At 40.5% G+C, this 22,192-nt stretch overlaps 2 protein-coding genes across 2 annotated transcripts; one reads left to right on the plus strand and one right to left on the minus strand.

Moving 5' to 3' along the window:
• Positions 1-347: 347 nt before the first annotated feature.
• On the minus strand, positions 348-14,088 carry LOC117449654 (RNA exonuclease 5-like). Its single transcript, XM_034087450.2, has 19 exons — positions 14,010-14,088; positions 12,704-12,970; positions 12,444-12,570; positions 11,776-11,896; positions 11,282-11,389; positions 11,067-11,155; positions 10,401-10,516; positions 9,999-10,137; positions 9,730-9,824; positions 9,540-9,642; positions 9,206-9,303; positions 8,643-8,751; positions 6,147-6,257; positions 5,272-5,409; positions 4,966-5,058; positions 3,396-3,726; positions 3,140-3,309; positions 1,943-2,052; positions 348-1,854 (listed from the first exon to the last, which is right to left on the minus strand). Exons 2-19 carry the CDS (start codon positions 12,952-12,954, stop codon positions 1,800-1,802), a joined length of 2,364 nt encoding a protein of 787 aa, XP_033943341.1. The 5' UTR covers positions 12,955-12,970; positions 14,010-14,088; the 3' UTR covers positions 348-1,799.
• A 320-nt stretch (positions 14,089-14,408) lies between these two features.
• eri2 (ERI1 exoribonuclease family member 2) lies at positions 14,409-21,950 on the plus strand. The gene is made up of 9 exons (XM_034087482.2): positions 14,409-14,548; positions 15,876-15,937; positions 16,056-16,136; positions 16,222-16,349; positions 16,466-16,628; positions 16,887-16,987; positions 17,315-17,396; positions 17,487-17,575; positions 18,841-21,950. Exons 1-9 carry the CDS (start codon positions 14,526-14,528, stop codon positions 20,269-20,271), a joined length of 2,160 nt encoding a protein of 719 aa, XP_033943373.1. The 5' UTR covers positions 14,409-14,525; the 3' UTR covers positions 20,272-21,950.
• The last annotated feature ends 242 nt before the right edge of the window (positions 21,951-22,192 follow it).

Consider the following 22,192-nt stretch of genomic DNA (forward strand, 5'->3'; position numbering starts at 1 on the left):
ATTCAACTGTCATCTTGCAATTTACTGATCTAGTTATTATCACCGTGATTAATTTCATCTTACTGTACAATATTTAATTTTACATTCCGTTCTTTTATACATCATATTCTATTTACGTGTCGATAGATTAAACAGTAAAACACGTCTTAAAGCAAAATATACTTTACCAATGCAGTCAAGATGTCTGATTTCTTCAAGGTTCAAAATGCACATACAAATATAAACCTGAAAATGTAAATAAGACCCCTTTAAACGTTCCTTTTATATAAAAAATAATATGTATAGTTCAGAAATGTGTAGCTCAGAGGCGTGGCGGCTGGTGGAAAATATTTTTGGTGGGGCTATGGAAATAGGGACCAAACCATACTAAGGCGGTCCGGGGGGGATCCTCCCCCGGAAGACATTTTTGTGAAATGACCCCTTCAATTATCTGGTAATGTTAGAGGGTACAAATCAAAAATGAGATAATCCATAATCTTCAGTGTGGTTAGCTATGAATCTTCCAAAACTGTGAGGGTAATGATACACGCTGCGGCCAGGCAAGAAACATGTGACTTATCAGTAACTTTAGATATTGTAAAACAATTTTAAACGAGATTTTATTGTAGATTATACATTTTACTGATACCAATTATATAATATTTACCTTCATTAAAAAAATATATATATATATTTTTTAATATATTTTTAATTTTTAATGACAATCAAACATGTGGGAAGAGGGTGGGCGGCGCCCCTATGGGCCGGCCGCCACTGCTCACAGGCCTGTACTACGAAGCCGGATTTTCGCTTAGCGAGCTAACTTCAGGGAAAACTCTAGGTTTCCGGTCCTACGACGCCTGTTCACTTCTTAGCGGGCTAGATCTCCATGGTAACTTATGCTGAACGGCTAACCTCAGTGAAAGCACCGCCTGCTGACCAATCAGAGCTCAGTGTGCGGAGTTTAAAGCGAACAGGTCATATTACAGAAGAAAGGAAATACAGAAAAACTGCCGTTGCAGGAAAGACGGCCGGCAAAAATCAACTGACTGTGTGAACGTGAAAATGAATAGAATATCACCTCCCATCTTCAGAGCAATCTGACTATTATAACATTAGCGTTAAGAAGGCTTACTTAAATATCTGCCACAACATAAGTAACCGGATCAAAGTAACATTACGTACAGTCCGCGGCACTGTGAGTGCAGACGTCGATGTGTCCGATTATCATTCATATCACTTCATAATGTATCATATTTCCTGATCTGAGTCAGCTGAGCCGTATCTGGCCGTGCAACACTCACAGTGTCACATACTGTATGCAGAAGTATTATTTAAAGCAACACATTAAGTTGACGAAACACTTGAGTCAAATATAATTAAAGTCAGATCCACTCGTGTCTTAGTGATATCATAAATCTGTTAATGTACGCATTCGAACACGCTGTCAGTACGCTTGTCCATGTTTGTGATTGGTCAAATGTTGCTAACCCCGCCCCTTTAATGTGAACGCACACTCAGCCGGTCAGAGAAACCCTGGCTTGAGTTGCCGAGTTGATAACCAGCGTCGTAGGACCGCTTAGCGAGAGCGCGTTTGTTTTGGGTTAGTTAAGCCGGGTAAACATATCCAGGGTCTGTTGAAGTGGATTCGTAGTACAGGCCTCAGAGGTAAAAGGGGGCTTACAGCAAAGCTTTATTTCCGTATTCTCTAAAAAGACTCATGTTCATTGCTTTCACTTCACAAGATAAGGCATCATTGCACTGGAATATATTATCATAGTCCCGGTTTATTTTAATTCCCACAGAGGTGTCAGTTCTCCTTAAGACTCCTGCGTGACCTCCATAAGGCACAGACCAGGAAGGAGACCGTGATCACTAGGGAGGAGAAGAGAAGATTAGAAACGTTTAGAAATATTTTATTTTATTTAATAGCTGATTTATTTGAGACTGTCAGCGTCCTTACCTAGTGTGTCCGAGCAGCACGACCACAGACAAGGTGCCTTCTGGGAGATATCTGAACAGCTTCTGTAGCCGGTGGTCCAACTTCCCCATCAGGAGATCCATTTCCTCGTCCTGCGTAGATCACACATTGGAGTCATTATTACATGTGTTCAAAAGTCTATTAACTATCTGAAAGTACTAACTATGTTGTGTTATGGGCACGCTGTTTTTTCACATTGTGCTTAAATTCCAAAGAGCCCAAAAGCATCATCACCTCTGTGGTTTGCAGAATACACTTTCAGAGTCTTTTTTATCATGTTAAGGCGCAAAAGTCAAATGTATCGTCACAAAGGCTCAATTTAGTCTCTGACATTTATTTGAGTCAAGAAAATATCATCAGAGCATTGACTGTGCCTTCAATCTTAAAGGCTGTTCTGCCTCCGTGATGTTATGGGTTCTCCCAGTACAGCTTCGAGCTGTCGTCTTGGGTTTCCTTTTCATAACCATAGACTCTTTATGGTTTTACACTAAATGCTGTTGTGCTCACACCAGCAAACCACCTTTCTGGGGAGATAGAAAATAAACTTATTCTTTGAGGCTTTTCCACTAAAAAGACGATGGTACAATAGAAAAAGCAACGGCAGCCATCTTTAAAATCAGACTGTTTGTTAGAATCTTCTCTTCACTTCGGTTATTTTTCATTTCCTCGCTCCTCGGTCTCGGTATCACCGGAAGTTGATTTGTCTGCGCCATCTTGAGTAGCGTCCTACTGCCGTTATTTTTGCCGGAGGATCCAGGAGTGATAACGGAGGCGCGATAATCGAGGAACTACCTCCGGTGAAATCCTCAGACACTCGCCCCGCCCCCAGTTACTGTGTATCGCTCACTGATTGGACGATGCAGCGCATGCACTGATCTGGCTGCTGTCAGACGATCAGCTGTGCGGCGTCATCACAAACGGACGCCGCTTCACGTGACGCTCCGGAGGAAACAACGTCCCATTGCTCTTAAAACTAAGTTCCCTGCTTCTCGAAGGAAACCACGCAAGTGAGGGACGCAAGGATTTCATTTAACGAAGTGAGATGCACCTTTAGTCAGACTTTGATCTATATTCATCTGTCCAAGTCGGGCTCAGCTACACCGCGATGTGTTAGCATGTCAACAAAAAAAAGTTGATAAGTTACGATATATTTAAAGCGTACAATACAACCATCTTTACCTGAGAGCTTATGTGCATGTGGCTCCTCTCCTCTGAGGTGGTCGGTGTTGTTACCGCCGTCCAGGAGGGAAGGTGGTGAGGAGTTAGTGAAGGACAGACGAGGTAGTTGTCCTTCCTGAGATCTTCAGAGGAGCTGAGAGCTGCACGTTTCCCCTCTGAGCTTTCAAACCCTGCCAACCAGAGACATATATGTTAGAGACGCACAGAACGTTAGTTTGACTCTGTTCCTAATGAATAATATGGTGCTTTTACTCACTTATGATTGCATGTCTTGCATGTTTTCCAGATTGTTGCAGCAGGGCGACTCTCTCCACTGAACCAAAGAGACCAAACGTCTCTCTGACCGTCTCCTCAGACAGCTTAGATTTCGTCTTTGGTTGCGAATGTTGACCGTTTACTTTTTTAACAGAAGCAACCTCTGAACATTTGGCATTTAACGTATGTCCATTGACTCTTTCAGAAATGTGTACGCCGTCAGCCATACTGGGGTTTAGTTTAACAGCATAGAGGTGAGTGTTGTTGTCACACATCAAAGCATCCAGAGTCAGATCAGCGTCCAGCATCGACTCGTAGACGGGACGCTGGACCTGGAGAAGGTACAAATAAGATAAGTTGTTGTTGAACAATCAGCAGTCTACAGAGTTTGGGAAGAAGTTAAAAAAAGAGTAACATCATATTCAACTTCAATTATTACGCACTGTTCTTAACAGTGTTTTAAAGGACAATACGACCGGAAACACAGTGCTTTGCCCCTATGCATTTTTCATATTTTATTGCATTAAAACCTGTAATTTAGGTAGATTTTAGTTAATGGACCCACACAAAATAGTCCAAATGGGTTAAGTTAAGAAAAATAAGCTTGTTTCAAAAGATACATAAAGAATACAAACTGTACAAGCTGTATGTACAGATGGCTCTACAACAGAGGTTGCGCTGCCCACCATTTTGACTGACAGGATCGTAACATTTCCGTCACAATCCATTATTACCCGTCGGTCTGTACACAACTCTGACAGGGGGTTGATTTGCTTTCAATGATTTGCAGTAGCGTGGCGTGGGAAAAAAATTAGGGGAAGTCAGTAATACGTCCTTTCTTTTGGGTCGGGGGTGTGGTGGTCAATGTAATAACGTAACCAGATGAGTGATTACAGCACCCGGTATCATTTTACACACATTTGTATCAGATGCAGGACTTACACACGCCTGTTATCTAACCCAGGGGTTCCCAAACGTTGCCATGCCAAGGACCCCCATATAGCATTATCCTCTGGCGGGGACCCCCTGTTGCAATTTATTTATTTTTTTAAATGATGAGTACATTATGATGGAAAATATGACAATTTAATCAGCTTAATACATTTTCTTAATATATATTTGTATTAATAATCAGTTATTCTTCTAAAAAATGTTTGTATTTATCTTTTGTTTGTCATTCATTACATGCATTGTGTCTTCTGTTATAAACATTCTTAACACAATATTAAACCGTAATATCAACAGTAAACATCTTTTTAAAGCATTTTTAAAGTGATTTCTGTCTTTATAATATTATATAATTTTTACCAGTAATATGAACAATTAATATATATTTTTAGCATTTTTGAAAGCTACTTATGCCTTAATAATATTATATATAATATTCAACAGTAATATTAACAATAAACATATTTATATTTATAAACATCAATATATGGAACATCCGTGCTCTCATCCAGCTGCAGAGCGAAATATTCACTAGCTCTCGCTTGCTCCAAAAGCTGAGCAGAAACTCAGTTTCTCATTTAAAAAAGCAAAGTTTTAAACAGAAAAAAGTGCAAAAGAGTTACCTTGATGGACTGTCCCTGCATGTTGAGTCCATTCAACGTTTTTACAGCCAGCTCAGCTCCCTCCAGAAGCTCAAACTCCACCTCTGCATGAACCTGGAGAACAAACGGTGTCAAGATATAAAGATAATGTTTATAAATGGCATCCAAAAATATAGAAATCATGTTTACCGCTGTAGCTTCTACTGTTCTAGTTCAGGAGGAACTAAAGCAGTAATTATCACCATATATAAGAGGTATTTCGTTAAATCTGTGACAAAAATACAGTTTATTTAACATAAAATGAAGGATAATGTATGTGAGATATACCCGGACAGTTGTGTTCAACATTTTGATATTTCGAAGCGGTCCACAGCAGCGAAACAGGCGCCTCACTTCCTGTTCAGAGGATCCAGCAGGAAGTGGACCGGCCAGCACCACACACAGATCTCTGAGGTGAGCACACACCTGGGGGGTAACACACACACTTAGTGAAGCATTACGAAATAAACACTTAAAGGTCCTCTATTATACTGTTTTTCATCAATATATTACAGGTCTCAGATATATACAAAACATGTCTCATCAGATCATTGCAGCATTACCCATAATCCCCTCTGTTTTAGCCCTGTTTCCATAGTGCTGATTCTCTGTCTGTTACTTTAGATGAAAATAAGGAGCCCCTCCCCACGCCCCTCTGAGAGACATTTGGTTAAAAAGAACTCAATGGTGCTCTAGGAGGAGATTCAGGTGATAAGGTAGGGGGGGGGGGGGGGGGGTTACCTTGGTTGCTGATTGGCTGATGGTTACACAAGACAAAAGTGGCCAAAATCTGATCAGCTCATTTTCAGACAGGTTTTTATAGAAATGGATCAAAAAGAGAGAGAATCTTTGTTCCTGAAACTTTCAGAGTCTCTTTCCACAGAGGGGACACATGTTGATGTAGAAGAGACATGAAGAAGAGGGGACACATGTTGATGTAGAAGAGACATGAAGAAGAGGGGACACATGTTGATGTAGAAGAGACATGAAGAAGAGGGGACACATGTTGATGGAGAAGAGACATGGAGAAGAGGGGACACATGTTGATGTAGAAGAGACATGAGGAAGAGGGGACACGTGTTGATGTAGAAGAGACAGGAACAAGTGGATTTTGCATAATAGGTGACCTTTAAGATGTGTAGAGTTGTGAATAAAGGCCTCACCCTCTGCTGCTCCAGGTGGGGGAAGCTTTTCTTCAGATAGCTGGAGAGGGAAGGGAGCTGGAGCACGGAGAGGAACGGACACCTGGTCTGCCCCCGGAAAGACGCTAACACCTGAAGGAGACGAGATGAGGTCACAGTGATGAAGAGGAATTGGAGTTATGATGGGAAAAGACAGAGGACAAGGAAAACCAATGCATGTTTATTCCCCTATAAAATACTCGGTAATCTATAAAGTCATCTCTTAAAAAGAGCCGTGTTATCCTCAGTTCCTCTCCTTGTGACTTTATATACTTTTTTTTACACAAGGCAGATAAACCACAAAAGATTTGATTCTTAACTTCCTATCGTAATTTTTAAGATGAGATAGGAAGAGTCTAAGATTTTATTTTGTATTTGGCAGAAGCAAATCCTTAAAAACAAATCTGATCAAACTTCATTCTAGTGTTTCTGAGGTTAAGAAATCCTTAATACTCAATCCACATCGTTCATACTGTACATACAGCGGGGCAAAAAAGTATTTAGTCAGCCACCAATTGTGCAAGTTCTCCCACTTAAAAAGATCTACCATCAGTAACACAGACTGGCTAGGCCACTCCAGGACCTTGAAATGCTTCTTACGAAGCCGCTCCTTCGTTGCCTGGGCGGTGTGTTTGGGATCATTGTCATGCTGAAAGACCCAGCCACGTTTCATCTTCAATGCCCTTGCTGATGGAAGGAGGTTGTCACTCGAAATCTCACGATACATGGCCCCATTCATTCTCTCCTTTACACGGATCAGTCGTCCTGGTCCCTTTGCAGAAAAACAGCCCCAAAGCATGATGTTTCCACCCCCCATGTTTCACAGTAGGTATGGTGTTCTTTGGATGCAACTCAGCATTCTTTCTCCTCCAAACATGTCTAGTTGAGTTTTTACCAAAAAGTTCTATTTTGGTTTCATCTGACCATATGACATTCTCCCAATCCTCTTCTGGATCATCTAAATGCTCTCGAGCTAACTTCAGACGGGCCTGGACATGTACTGGCTTAAGCAGGGGGACACGTCTGGCACTGCAGGATTTGAGTCCCTGGCGGCGTAGTGTGTTACTGATGGTAGCCTTTGTTACTTTGGTCCCAGCTCTCTGCAGGTCATTGACTCGGTCCCCCCGTGTGGTTCTGGATCTTTGCTCACCGTTCTTGTGATCATTTTGACCCCACGGGCTGAGATCTTGCGTGGAGCCCCAGATCGAGGGAGATTATCAGTGGTCTTGTATGCCTTCCATTTTCTAATAATTGCTCCCACAGTTGATTTCTTCACACCAAGCTGCTTACCTATTGCAGATTCAGTCTTCCCAGCCTGGTGCAGGTCTACCATTTTGTTTCTGGTGTCCTTTGACAGCTCTTTGGTCTTGGCCATAGTGGAGTTTGGAGTGTGACTGTTTGAGGTTGTGGACAGGTGTCTTTTATACTGATAACAAGTTCAAAGAGGTGCCATTAATACAGTTGAGGAGGCTCTTAAAGAAGAAGTTACAGGTCTGTGCGAGCCAGAAATCTTGTTTGCTTGTAGGTGACCAAATACTTATTTTACCGAGGAATTTACCAATTAATTAATTAAAAATCCTACAATGTGATTTCCTGGATTCTTTCCCCCCATTCTGTCTCTCATAGTTGAAGTGCACCTAGGATGAAAATTACAGGCCTCTCATCTTTTTAAGTGGGAGAACTTGCACAATTGGTGGCCGACTAAATACTTTTTTGCCCCACTGTATATATATATGTATAGACAGTATAGTATAAGCCTATATTCCTGTATTTTTTACTTTTTTAAAAGAACATTTTAGTTATCCAGAATTTTTTATATTTGACATACTATTTTTCCTTTTTATTTCTAATTGTTAACTCCATTCCACTTTTTAAGTATGTGTATTGTTGAACACACTGCTCCTGTAACAAAAATAATTTCCCAAATTGTGATTAATAAAGTATAAATCTATCTATCGTCATCTTTTCTGTATGTAACCTAACAACCAACGCTACTTTTCTCAAACAGGGATTCTTACATCCAACAAGTAGTTAAACCAGAAGTCCTTTTATAACCACTTGCTGTGTCACAACGAAAACAGAGGATCAATGCTCATTTTTGGGAAGAAAAACAAGCAGATTTAGGCCCAATCCCAAACCACGCCCTATCCCCTACACACTCCTCCTCCGTGACGGAGTGAACTCTCGCTTTGGGACGGCCTCCCCTCTCTCCGGCAGAAGCAGGAAATGCCGTAACTGTATGTAACAACGGTTTTAAATCAGCATCTCTTTGACAAAAAATATAAATTAATAACTAAAATAAAACTCAAAACATCTTTAATTTTGTTACTTTTTTGTAAAGCTCTTAGTTTTAAACCTGATGTTTATAAGCTTCTTAGTTTTTGCAACAGTCTGTAAATATACACAACTTTATAATAAAATGCGGGTAGGGTGTGGTTTGGGATTGGGCCTTATTGTGTGATCAGGAAAATGTCTCACCTCCTTGTCAGAGTTGAGCCACTGCTGATTGGACAGATCCAGAGCGATGTCAGAGCGCTTCCCTAAAAAGGCAACAGACCGGCCATGTCTTTGTAGAACGTCAGGAAACCTGCACGAGAAATAAAGACGGAGAATCGGAAAACCTTTATATTAGTAACGATGGACCAACATTTGTCAGATCATTTTGTTAGAGATTTAAGTTATTATTATCCCCTTATCTATTGTTTCAGATTATCATGCAGATTTTCAACTACATAAACCATTTCTATTGTGTTGAAATTACCCTGTGGGACAATTATAGCATAAACATACAAGTAGATAATCCAGGCAAAGACAGACTAGACAGCAGTTGGAGAGATTTGTAGATTGACTCAAACATGTCTGGGTTCCTATGTGTGTCTGAGAAGGTTAATGTCATTTCTTTTTTATCACAAAAAGCTACATTTTTGGGTGAAACATGCTGGCTAAGCATGGAAGCTAAACACCCAGGGGAAAGATATGTTTGAAGTGACTTAGGGTGAACAAATCTGTGTAAAGGTATACAGCTTTTAAACGTATGTTACCTCTGACTCTGTGGGGGTGCAGGTTCAGCAGGTGCCAAGTCTTCAGGCTCCTCTATTATCCTATATCCCCACAGCTCCTCCATATGAAGCTCTACTACCTGTGAACATACACAGAAAATATCAAAACAACTGTGTGTGTGTGTGTGTGTGTGTGTGTGTGTGTGTGCGCGTGTGCGTGTGCTGTGTGTGTGTGTGTGTGTGTGTGTGTGTGTGTGTGTGTGTGTGTGTGTGTGTGTGTGTGTGTGTGTGTGTGTGTGTGTGTGTGTGTGTGTGTGTGTGTGTGTGTGTGTGTGTGTGTGTGTGTGTGTTTTATTGTTAGAAAGTGTTGAGGTACCTGTCGCGGTCCTTTCTTTATAAAGTACTGAGCCAGCTCCAGGGCTGCCAAAGCATCCTCGATGGGATCATGACCCGTCTTCTCTTCAGTTTGTATCTGCCGACTGGGACACAAGTGGAAAAGTAAATCATGAGACGAGAGAAAGAGAGAAGGACACGGAGAGACGGGCACACAGAGAGAGAGAACTTACTTCAGCACTGACTCTGTGATGACCTTCAGTTTGAATCTCTGTCCGAACTCTCTCCTGTACAGCAGCGAGGTGTCGATCACATGACGGTGGATCATCTGAGGACGCACGCACGCACGCACGCACGCACGCACGCACACACACACACACACACACACACACACACACACACACACACACAGAGAGCATGTTTTAACATCACACTTTAAATAAAAGTTTAAATAGAGCCTCTTCAAAATGAAAATATCCATCTAATGTCCGCAGTAACTCACTTTCAGAGCGACGAGGTCATTGTTTAGTGAGTGTCCCACCAGGACTGCATCGCTAGGCAACAGCGTCTTGAGCCTCGTCTGAACATTCCGTAGGGTCGTTGTGATTGGTCGCAACATCGCTGCAGTTATACCAGAGAACCTATCAGAGGGCAGCCAGCAGCGCAGGCAACACAAATGTTTAAAGTGTTTTGAAATGTGGTTTGTTATCTAAAAATACACTAGTGTTTCTGAGAGTGTGTGTGAGAGAGAGAGAGAGAGGAGAGAGAGAGAGAGAGAGAGAGGAGAGAGAGAGAGAGAGAGAGAGAGAGAGAGAGAGAGAGAGAGAGAGAGAGAGAGACGGAGAGAGAGAGAGAGACAGGAGAGATGTCGAGAGAGAGAGAGAGAGAGAGAGAGAGAGAGTACCTGGTGAGGTAGTTGATGATGCTGTTGGGAGGTTTCACCAGCTCATCCACAACACACTTCCCATCACTGTCCACCAGAGAGACGCGAGCCAACTCATTACCCTTCTCTGTCAGACACTGAAGCGCAGCACGAAGACATTAGCTTACAGAAACCTTTATCGAGCTCAGAACGTGAACATCTTTCAGTGAGACGTTGCTAAGAAAAAGCTCAATAAATGGAGCGGCCACTAGAGAGGAAGAAGCTAAATCTTTGTCATTTAGATGAGGTGGTTTTACAGTTTGAGCTGCACTTGGATTATAAATGCATCAAATGTTAAAAGCTCAATCTGTCATGTGGTACATTTCTTCAAAAGGACTCCAAGTATAATAGACAAGGCAAGACAAGGCAAGTTTATTTATAGAATACATATTCTAACATATTTCTCTCTATTTAAAAAGATACACTGGTTTGAAGGATGGTTCCTACCTTAAAGACATATTTATAGTACATTGTATTTTGACCTGATGGAGTGTTGCCATGCACTTAAATGTGACATTACATGCTGTGCTGTTGTTGAGTGTGCTTTCCTGTTCTGTGTTTTGTGTACTTTGTAATGTGCAGAGTACCACATGGGAACTATGTTTTGTACTGAAATGTTGCAGGGTGTTTGGAGAAAGAGCAACTCACCATTTCACAGTCGAGTCCGTACAGAGGGCTGCTGTCAGTCACACGGTCAACACTGTCTGTGCACACAAAGTCCTGGAAGTCTGGCATTCCTGTGCAAAAGCAATAAGTATACTTTAGAGACAAAGATACATTTCAAAACGCATTCTGGTGAGGACGAGGTAAAAACAGAGCTTTTGTAAAATACATTTCCTATATGTTCAGATTGACAGTCTCACCTTTGACAGGCCAGCGCTTCTTGACCATCTCCTCCTCGGGGAGAACATACGCGGTCAGTCCTCTCCTCTTGGTCCCAAACTTGGTGATTACTGGGTGAATCCTCAGGCCTGCAGCAGTGTTACATAACACACAAACATAATTAAGAACAAGATCGAAAACAGTGAGAAAACTAAAGCACAACTACTGCTGAGAGATATGATAATGTTTGACTAAAAGCCGCAATAGCATAATATGATATTGTGGATTGTAAGAGTTCACAGAGGATAATTACCCACGAGATGATCATTTCTAGTAACAGTCAAATGAAATGTGGATATCACACAAGTTCAAAAAGTAGCCTTTAATATTCAGGAAAGTCTTTAGGCTAAATTATATTTTCTTGACAACCAAACTCAAACAATAGCTACTCTAATGTCATACTAATGATACATTGTTCATGTATTGCCTTGGTGTACGCACACTTACTTCAAACATATCCACATAAGATGCTCACCTTTTGGTAAATCACTGCTTCCATTGCGTCTTCGGGAAACAGAGGGATCGTCTGACTCGGGAACTTCACTGCTGAAGATCCCTGAGGCCAGGTCGGTGGAGGATGGAGTAAACGTGACTCTCTAAACCAGGCAGATACAAACGTTTTAAATAGGGATGCACAATGAGGATTGTTCAGTTCAATCGGCGATAATAACCTGCTTTTCATGGAAGAAACCGGATCAGTTATCATATTTAAAATGTTGTATTTAATAAGAGATGTATAATCTGTAGTTTCTGCACACCTGAGCACACTAAAAGCTCAGATGTATACAGCAGACATGGCTGGTTAATATTCCATAGCTCTTACTCTTATTTGCATATACATTACAAAAACTAAATGGTATTTCAAATTGCCGTGGTTTCCTCTGAAACTGTGTAACATGTCCTCAAACAGGAGACCGGTTTGGCCGTTTAGTCGGCGTATTCAAGCAATAACTTTTGTATTATTGGCCGAAAATGAATGGGCTAAAATATAATAATCAGAATATACATAATAATATTAATTTCCCACTGTCTGCACATCATTGAATAGCACCGTCATCCTTAGTTCAAACCAAAAACGAACACTGGGAATGAAGATTTATCTTAAAATAAGTCAGTACATCTCCGTCCCCTCTGGTTACTCACAGTGCTGTAGTTGGTCCGGAGGTGCTGCAGGGTGAGGTAGTGTTTGTAAAAGTGACTCTGGGTCAGCCCCTCTATCATCACCACATTCACAGCTTTAACCTTCTTCTGATGGTGGAGGCGGCACCAACTGAAAGAGACACACAGGGGGGTTTTAAAAAGATCATTTAGATTATTGTTATGGCACAGGGACAGGGACATTATAGAGACGTATTTGATGCGAGCAGATGAAGTACATGACATCTAACTACCACAGTCATTACCTGGGCTGTTCGACGCCAGCTGTTTTCCCCAGAGCGGCGTAATGCAGCAGCTCTGTCAGATCATTCGCTGTTATTGGTTGCTGAAGGCGGTCGGGCGGCACAGAGATCCTCGGTGAGCGAGAGGAGGGTTCAGACTCCAGAGTCTCCTCTCCTTCCTCTGTTTTTAATCTCTTGACCTCCTCATGTGCGGCAGGGGCGATCCTCTTTCTCTTCCTCCCGTTGCATGTCACTTCTGCCGATGAGGGCTCCATATTCAAGCCTGTGTTTCTAAAGGATGGTAAAAAAGGATATTGAAAACTACATTGTGTCATGGCTGTCAAATGTCTAACAGTATACGATACGATATTACTTTACTGGTCAGATCAAGTCTGACATTTGACTGGCATCAGAGCAGCGCCATGTGTAACATCAACTGAGACAAATATCAAGACACAATACATGAAAAACAAACAACAAACATTTAAGCAGAAGTATATCTAAGATTCACAGAATTGTATTGTTTTACTTGTGAAGTTAGAACAGGGGAGCACTGTGGATATCCACACATAGTAGTACTAAAAATAATTTTTAATATCAAAAACTGTCAATTTTGCGTCAGATGTGGTTTACTAAGTCTTTGATTAGATATTTCCCTACTTGAATCTTATTTTTAACGGCACATTACAATGCGGATACTATTTGCTAAGACACAATATTCACAAAGAACAATATAAATTAAAGATGTAGCTAAAATGAAGGTTTTCATGTCTTAATTTTGATAAAATTATAAATATCCCGAAATATATTTCTCAGAACTTCACCCTTCATGATGTGTTATTATATTATACAAGTAACACAGACTTTTATTAACGATATTTAAAATATCATGGTTGTGATTTGAATTAATCTAGATTACTTCAGCAGTAAAGCAACATAGTGACTATTGAGCCAAGTGGACTTGCTTACATGTAAGGGTGTCGTTTACTTCTTCCCATTATTAAAGGATGTGTACAGTGAAAGTATAATGATGTGTTTACTTTATTTGTCAGGTAAATAAAGTCAGTTTAAGCTTTAACAAAATGCATTAACTGGTGAATATATTCATCGATGTATTCGGCATTAAAGCAGGGTATCTGAGCTTTCAAATGTATACAGACGCTTAAACTAAAGTAGGAATTAAGAGTAACAGTTGCACTAGGAAACCAACACACCTAGCTTAGCTAATACTTTAAAAAATAAATATACACATATACAATTACTATTAAGGGGTAGTTATAAGTTGGGCAAACGTGTGGGAAGGGTATCGATCATTAAAAAATGTAAATACCAGATGTTATTGGTCCTGAAGGTTAGAAATTCATGTTTTTTCACCATTGGTCGAAGCTAAAAACCAAAACACATGGGCACTCCACGTTAAAACTTGTGATATAAAGTAAAACAACTAGTACGACTTCCGGTGAGAGACGTTCAAAATAAAAGAATGGTCAACTCTGTAATGTCCTCTAATCAGTAAATGTGGGTAGCATTGCGTAGATTTGAACATATTTAAAAATATAAAACGTAAAATATTATACTCACACTATTTTAAGGAGTTATAGTTTGTTATGGGCTGGTGTATTTTACGCTTTTGTTTTGGTAACAATGGTAAAACCGGAAATGCTAATCGTTTCGATAAACTCCGCCTTTTTTCTGTGATCGATGTTTTTTCTCTGCAGTTGATTTACGATACTATCAGACCCTGTTAATCAAACTCGTACTGATGGATGGACATTTGAAAAGAAACAGCGCGACCCTTTCCTGCGTGTTTTAAGAATCTTAAACAACGTAAGAAATATCCGACATAATGACTACAAAGAAACTTGCAAAGTAAGTAACTGACTAACCGAGTGCCTTTAACGTTAGCTAAGCAGCTAATGCTAACATAAACAACACCGAGAAGATTAACACGTTGCTTTGTATCTTCTGTAGGAGATTCTTTATTTACCTCACGGCAGCATTTTGAAAGTCAATCTACACAGGAATTACAGAATTACTTAAAAATGAAGATAAACCATTACATATTCTCAATAAGAAATACCTATAATTGGATGAGTATCTAAATATTATAAAATATACAGAATAAATTAGAATACTAATCTACTGATCATATAAACATACAAACTACCACTAATATTAGTAGCTGCTAATAACAGTCATCATTAAGTTTAACTAAATACTTAATACGTAAGACGTATTTATTATATATTAATGTTGTATTGAACAAATTGCACATCACACACTTTACAATAAGAAATACCAGGGTTCTTACGGTCATTAAAAACCTGGAAAAGTCATGGGAATTCAAAATGCTAATTCCAGGCCCTGGAAAAGTTATGGAAAACAATATGTTTCCAAAAGTCATGGGAATGTAACTAAAGTTGCATCAAATATAATTTATATTGTATCTAATCGCCGAAATAGTAATACTATAATGATAATAAATACTGTATCGTATAGTAATGAAACGTAAAATAGCATTTAACTGATGAGGTATTTTGCTGGTGAGCGATTTTAGTTGCTTTCGCCTGTAGAAGCTAGCAAGCCTACTATTGTATTTGTTTTAGATAGGCACAACATGTTTCATAATGCAGACCTTATTTTCCTGTTCCATGTTAAAATAAACAATTTTCAGTGGAGTCATTTTTTTGGTCATGGAAAATTAGGGAGAAGTCAATGAAAATAATTTGTAAAAAAGTGTATGAACCCTGAAATACGTTAAAAAGTCATTCTGTTTAAGGAAAGAGAGATAGGCAAAAATGAAGGGAATATTTACAATTAAGAAACACTATATATAAAATATATATTTGCATACATAGGCAACGCTTGTTGAAGATGAATGCTTTTTTGGTACAAGATTTCATAGTTTTCAAGAACATTTCAAACTGTGTGCAGCATAAAGAAAGGATTTTTTTACAATCAATAGATTAAAAATACACTTGTGTCTTTTCTTTATATTTTTAGTCGTTGTATATAATCTGAGTATAACTTGTTCATAAAATAATGCAAACTCTTTGTACAAGATGTAATATATTTGTAAACTGATTTTAGAGTACTGATAATGCCAGAAGAGATGGGGCAGCGTTTCAGGTTGAGCTGTGCAAAGAACAATATGTTGGTGAATAATTAACAGAGGAATCCCTCTCTGTCTCCACAGAGAACTGGGACTACTGAGGCAGAGGAGTCAGTCAGCAAATGGATCCAAAACATTATTATCAAGTAAGAATGACTGATGTATTGATAATGTGCATACAGAGGACTTGATCCTCATGCCAGTACACGTTCCTTCTGCATTACATGTTTACACTTGTGACTTATACGGCTTGTTTCCTTTCAGACCAAATATTTGCATACCTGATAGTGATCGATTTTGAGTCAACTTGCTGGAAAGAGAAAACCAACTACGGCCAGGAAATTAGTGAGTAGTTCTATAACACCTTCATGTCATTATTTTCCCTTTATTGCTGATAACCTATATTATGTTCTCTCCTCCCGCTATGCAGTTGAGTTTCCTGCTGTTCTGCTCAACACGTCCACAGGAGAGATCGAGTCTGAGTTTCATACTTATGTCCAACCCCAAGAGCGCCCCCTTCTGTCCGAGTTCTGCACTGAGCTGACCGGGATTAAACAGGTTTCTGTGTATAGTCATAAATGCAAAGCCACAAACTCACCAGTGCATTTGTATGGTTCTGTTTTCTTTACTGCATGTAGCATCATATCTGACCGGTTTGTTTCCCTGTGTAACAGGCGCAAGTGGAGGCAGGGATCCCCCTCCAGATCTGTCTCTCTCGGTTTAACCGCTGGCTGCAGAAGGTGCAGGTGGAGAAGGGTTTGGTCTTTCCAAACGGACAACAGAAATCTTCTGCACCGTCACCTTCTCAGAAACCGTGTGCTTTCGTCACGTGGTCAGGTGAAAGCCACTTGCATTGGTCTACAACGAATAAACTGGTCTCTACCTTGTGAGGTTATTTCCTGCATTGGAGACACACTAAGCATCAACTAGACTGCCATTTCTATCTTCAATACAACATACAAAACTTAGACAAGAACACTAAATACGAAATTGTCTGTTAATTACATTAGTTTTATGAAATAAAGAAATATCAATTTGTTTAAAAACAAAAGAAAAAATTAACTGTAATTTGTTCCCACCTGTGTTGTATATCAGATTGGGATCTCGGAGTTTGCTTGCAGTACGAGTGCAAACGCAAGCAGCTCCATAAACCTGATGTGCTCAACAGCTGGATAGACCTGAGAGGAACCTACAGGGTGAGTGGGAGTTTAATCGCTTTGTCTTTAAACCGGTTTTCTCTTTCATGCTTCCTTATTCTTTTTTTTGGTAAATGTACATCTTAAGTTGCCAAATACTACAGGGTTTAATTTGCTTATTCTGTGTGACAATAGTCAAAAACACAAAGGTGTTCAATTACAAATGTCATGTTACCTGTTACGAACTGTAATAAGAAATAAAAAGTTCTTTAGTATCTAAATATTCCATGCTAAAACCTTTTACTAAATAACTATATCAGTTATTCGAGGCATAATCATTTCACCCCTGCTCACGTTGCGATTAACACATTTTTTCGGTATTTTCAGATGTTTTATGACAAGAAACCCAAAGGCTTGAATGGGGCGCTGCAGGACCTGGGGATACAGTTTTCAGGACGAGAACATTCTGGTATGAGCATAAAGCAAAGATCACTTTTTGTGAGAATACATCTCCATCAAAAATAGGCCTAATCGAATGCTGTTTTTCCTCTTCCCTCAGGTTTGGATGACTCCCGAAACACCGCTTGTCTGGCAGTGAGGATGATGAGGGATGGGTGTGTGATGAAGATCACCCGGAGCCTGGAGAAGGTGAGTGGCCGTCGTCCAGCGACGCATCTCAACTCCTAACGCCCCTATTCTGCCTCCGTCATCAAACCTGTTGACTTAGTTCAAGTCTACGTGGGTGAAGCTTGTTTTACATTGGGGTTTTTTTATAGTTCGTGAAGGTTTTTTTTGTTAATAAACTAATTTATAACTGTTGGAATCATAAACATTGATATTCAAGTCCTTTACTTGGTTTAACTTAAAGGTCACCTATTATGCAAAATCCACTTGTTCATGTCTCTTCTACATCAACATGTGTCCCCTCTTCTTCATGTCTCTTCTACATCAACATGTGTCCCCTCTTCTTCATGTCTCTTCTACATCAACATGTGTCCCCTCTTCTTCATGTCTCTTCTACATCAACATGTGTCCCCTCTTCTCCATGTCTCTTCTACATCAACATGTGTCCCCTCTTCTTCATGTCTCTCCTACATCAACATGTGTCCCCTCTTCTTCATGTCTCTTCTACATCAACATGTGTCCCCTCTTCTCCATGTCTCTCCTACATCAACATGTGTCCCCTCTTCCTCATGTCTCTTCTACATCAACATGTGTCCCCTCTTCTTCATGTCTCTTCTACATCAACATGTGTCCCCTCTTCTTCATGTCTCTTCTACATCAACATGTGTCCCCTCTGTGGAAAGAGGCTCTGAAAGTTTCAGGAACAAAGATTCTCTCTCTTTTTGATCCATTTCTATAAAAACCTGTCTGAAAATGAGCTGATCAGATTTTTGCCACTTTGTGATGTCATAACGATGTGTTATCTTGTGTAACCATTAGCCAATCAGCAACAAGGTAACCCCCCCCCTATCACCTGAATCTCCTCCTAGAGCACCATTGTGTTCTTTCTAACCAAATGTCTCTCAGAGGGGCGTGGGGAGGGGCTCCTTATTTTCATCTAAAGTAACAGACAGAGAATCAGCACTTTGGAAACAGGGCTGAAACAGAGGGGATTATGGGTAATGCTGCAATGATCTGTTTGGTGTTTCAGCCAATCAGAGACATGTTCTGTATATATCTGAGACCTGTAATATATTGATGAAAAAGAGTAATAGGGGACCAAGTGCTTGATGTTTTATTAAATATGAAGTGATTGTTTCTGATCACACAGGAGGAGTAAGTCATCCACCTTTGCAGGACTATACCGCGCAGCACATACTACAGAATTATTTGACTATGTGGTTTCAAGAAAAATTAGGAATAAGGGATACTTTACTGATGATATCTCTCGTCTTATCTTCTGCTTATAGGCGCCATCAATGGTCAAACCCATGTTTGGAAACACAACTGCAGACAGCAAAAAGGAAACATCGAACACTGATAAAGAGAAAAACACACCTAACACAGAAAAACCTTCATCGTCCAAGATTCCTCCTAAATCACGTCAGATAAAATCATGCTCAGAGGACATTACAAAGTATTTCGACACAAAGGAGAACTCTGTTCAAAGCCTGATCTCGCCACAGACACTGCTGAACGGGACAAATACACCACTAATGGGCTGCAGCAGGATGTCAGTTTCAGCAGGGGCTAATACTTCCTCTTCAGTTAGGATACACTGTCCTTCGCCCCACAATAACACCACCAGTCTTGTTCTGTGCTCCACTACTCTGGGCTGCCTCTCAAACCTGCCAAACCAGCTCTGTAAAACAAGAGAAGAAGAAGGATATGGGGAAGCATTTTGCGTGGAACCGGAGGACAGGTGTGGTTCATACGATGACGTGGTGTTGGAGGAAGAAAGTGTCAGTATTGGTGAAACTGAGAGAGAATTTGATCAGGATTATGTGTCAGATTTTGACAACGGGTGTCACGTGTGGGGAAAGCCTGATGCGGCACATTTACCAGGCGGTCATGTCACATTAAGGGACACAATAAGAGAAACGAAGAGCATTGTTGACAACTTTAAAATTCATAATATGACCGGTGAATCATCAACAACGTCTCTACCGACAAACAAAATCCTATCCCACATTAATGTGTCCAATAACTTACATGAAATGAGGCCGCATTCAACAATCTCGCAGCACGGTACTTTCGCTGCGCCTCGAGCAGTGCCCTCGGACAAATCAAATTACAAAACGGGACTTAAAGCCTCTCGGCCAGCACAAGAAAACTCATATTCGTTTAACAAAATGACTCAATTATTAAACACATCCTCTCGAGTCAAGCACAAGCCCTTCGTGCCAGAAAAGACCTCCACCCCTTTCACTTCATTCATCAAGCCCAGAGCAGTCGTCACGCAACACCCAAAGCCCAAAGAGACTCCACGATCTCCCTTCACCATCTACACCGACGCAACTAAAACCTTGGTTTCTTCCACCGGCGCCTCTTTGTCCAAGACTGTCCTCGCCTCTTTGTCCACCAACTCACTCAATCAATCCTCGTTTTCTATATCAAAGAGAGTAGGTCAGAGGATCACATCCCCTCTGTGTGGGTGTGGGCGTCGTGCAAAACGTCAGCTGGTTTCTAACGGGGGTCCGAACCACGGGCGAGGGTTCTTCTGCTGCCCGGTTCGGCGCTCAGGCAGCGGAGGGAGGATCCAGAAAGGCTGCGAGTTCTTTAAGTGGGAGTCGGCTGTGATGAAGAGCAGTTTAGTGGTCGGTTCCTCTGTGTCGCTCTGTCAGATCAACTCCTCTCCGAGCCGTCCTCCACCCCTAACCCTGCTGAGAAAGAGCTATTAAAGGTCCCATGTCACGGCCATTTCCACTGATCATAATTCCATTGTTGAGGTCGACTAGAATAGATTTACATTGTTCAATGTTCCAAACTCACATTGGTTTCTCACAGCATCTCTGTAAAGTATGTGTATTCACTCTCTGTCCTAAACGGCTTGGTGGAGCTCCTGCTCTGATTGGTCGCGACGTTGAGAGGCTCGTTGCTGCGAGGAGCAGACAGGCTTCCGGGTCGGCGATACAGAAGAACAAGGGAAACTCATCCTGAGCACACACAAACACTCACAGCCGAAGTAAAAACAATAAGTGTGGCTCGATATTGAGTAAGAAAAAGGTTTATAACGCTGTAATCATGGGTCTGCAGAGAGCATTCACCAACGTAGTAGCCCGAAAAACGTTTACCCATTTAAACAGTCGTGGTAGATACCTTGATTGTTTCAAACATCATAAATAAAAAAACAACAATGAATACTTACAGGTTGTGTACCCGAATCTCCCGCTGGTCCAAACAAAGTAGGAACAGCATCGTTCTTCAGTGCCCTACGCTGCACATATCCGGCATGGATCGCTGAAAGGTTTGGGAAGCTTTGTTTCGTGAAATGCTGGCAGAGGGTGTGGCCTCTGGATATCCCCACGTCAGAGCACCCAGGAAGAGACATGGAAAAAGAGACATCCCCAACGAGGCGTTCTGGGGCAGCATAGACAGGTATTTTCTGTGTTAGAGTTTTACTCGCTACAGGGTGCACTTTGAGGGTTTGTGACTCTGCAGACCGTATACATGCAGAAAAAGCTTCATAACACAGGGGGACGGGTAATAACCGGAAAAGCATGACATGGGACTCTTAAAGCGAGGGTTGGGAATGTATTTAAGGGGGAACATGGTTGTACTTGTTGAAATACTTTTAGAATCTCAGCCGTTAATCCAATGCTCTGCCAAAAAAGATATGTTGCAGGGCTTAAATAACTTAAACCAATACTTTTGGGATGGCCAAACTGTCTACCTGCAAGTTATCTGCTAGTTTGACAGCTGTGAGTACTGACAACACCAATTTGTTGTTTTACGTTCATTGTGGTGTGTTGACGTTTATGATTATAGTCTGGGGAGGGGATTTGGAGGGAGGCTCGTTAGATTTAGTGTATTTTAGATTATTGGAAAATAATTTGAACCCTGAGTTGGATTTTTTGTTTGCAACCTGTCCCTTACGCTTGCTGGCATTATCAATTGTTCTAAGCCCAAGCCCAAGCTTTAACTTGTTGGAGAAAAATAAGCTAAGAAGGTGTGTTTTACCTCCGTGATAGAGATGTAGGTGTTTTTATATCCCCACAAAGACAAACATTGTGTTTTATCAAATGTGTTTTTATGTTTTGTTTGAAGAAAATAGATGCTTATGAAAACAGAGAACTATTTTTATGAACTACCTTTCGCAGAACAAATCAAAGTTGTCATTTAATTTAGTGCTATCAAGTTGAAATGTCTCAAAAAATCTGCTTAATTGATTTCTGCATTTCACATCATTGTGAAGTAAACACTTTTTAATGTCCGTTAAATGTTGTTATACCTTTAAAGGATAGATTTAATTTGCACTGATGAAAATGTCATTTACCTCAGGAAATGTGTTGAATTATTGTATTTTTTACATTTTGACCACTAATGAACTCTGATAATGAACTCCTTTTGCCATATCTTGTACAGTAATTACATAATTTGTTTTGATCAAAGTTTTTGTTGAATAAAATGAAGAGGCGACTGTTTTAATCATTTTGTTTCATGATTTTCTGGACAGTTATAAGGGGTCTTCTAATGTTTAAAACTAGCAGAACTATGGTAAAGTATCCTATTACAAGTCCTGCATACAACATCTCAGTTAAGCAATATTAACGCACACCTTTGTGACCCTCCTAATACTCTGAACCTGTGCATAATTCTATA

Source organism: Pseudochaenichthys georgianus, chromosome 1 (genome assembly GCF_902827115.2).
Source record: "Pseudochaenichthys georgianus chromosome 1, fPseGeo1.2, whole genome shotgun sequence".
NCBI classification, from domain to species: Eukaryota; Metazoa; Chordata; class Actinopteri; order Perciformes; family Channichthyidae; genus Pseudochaenichthys; species Pseudochaenichthys georgianus.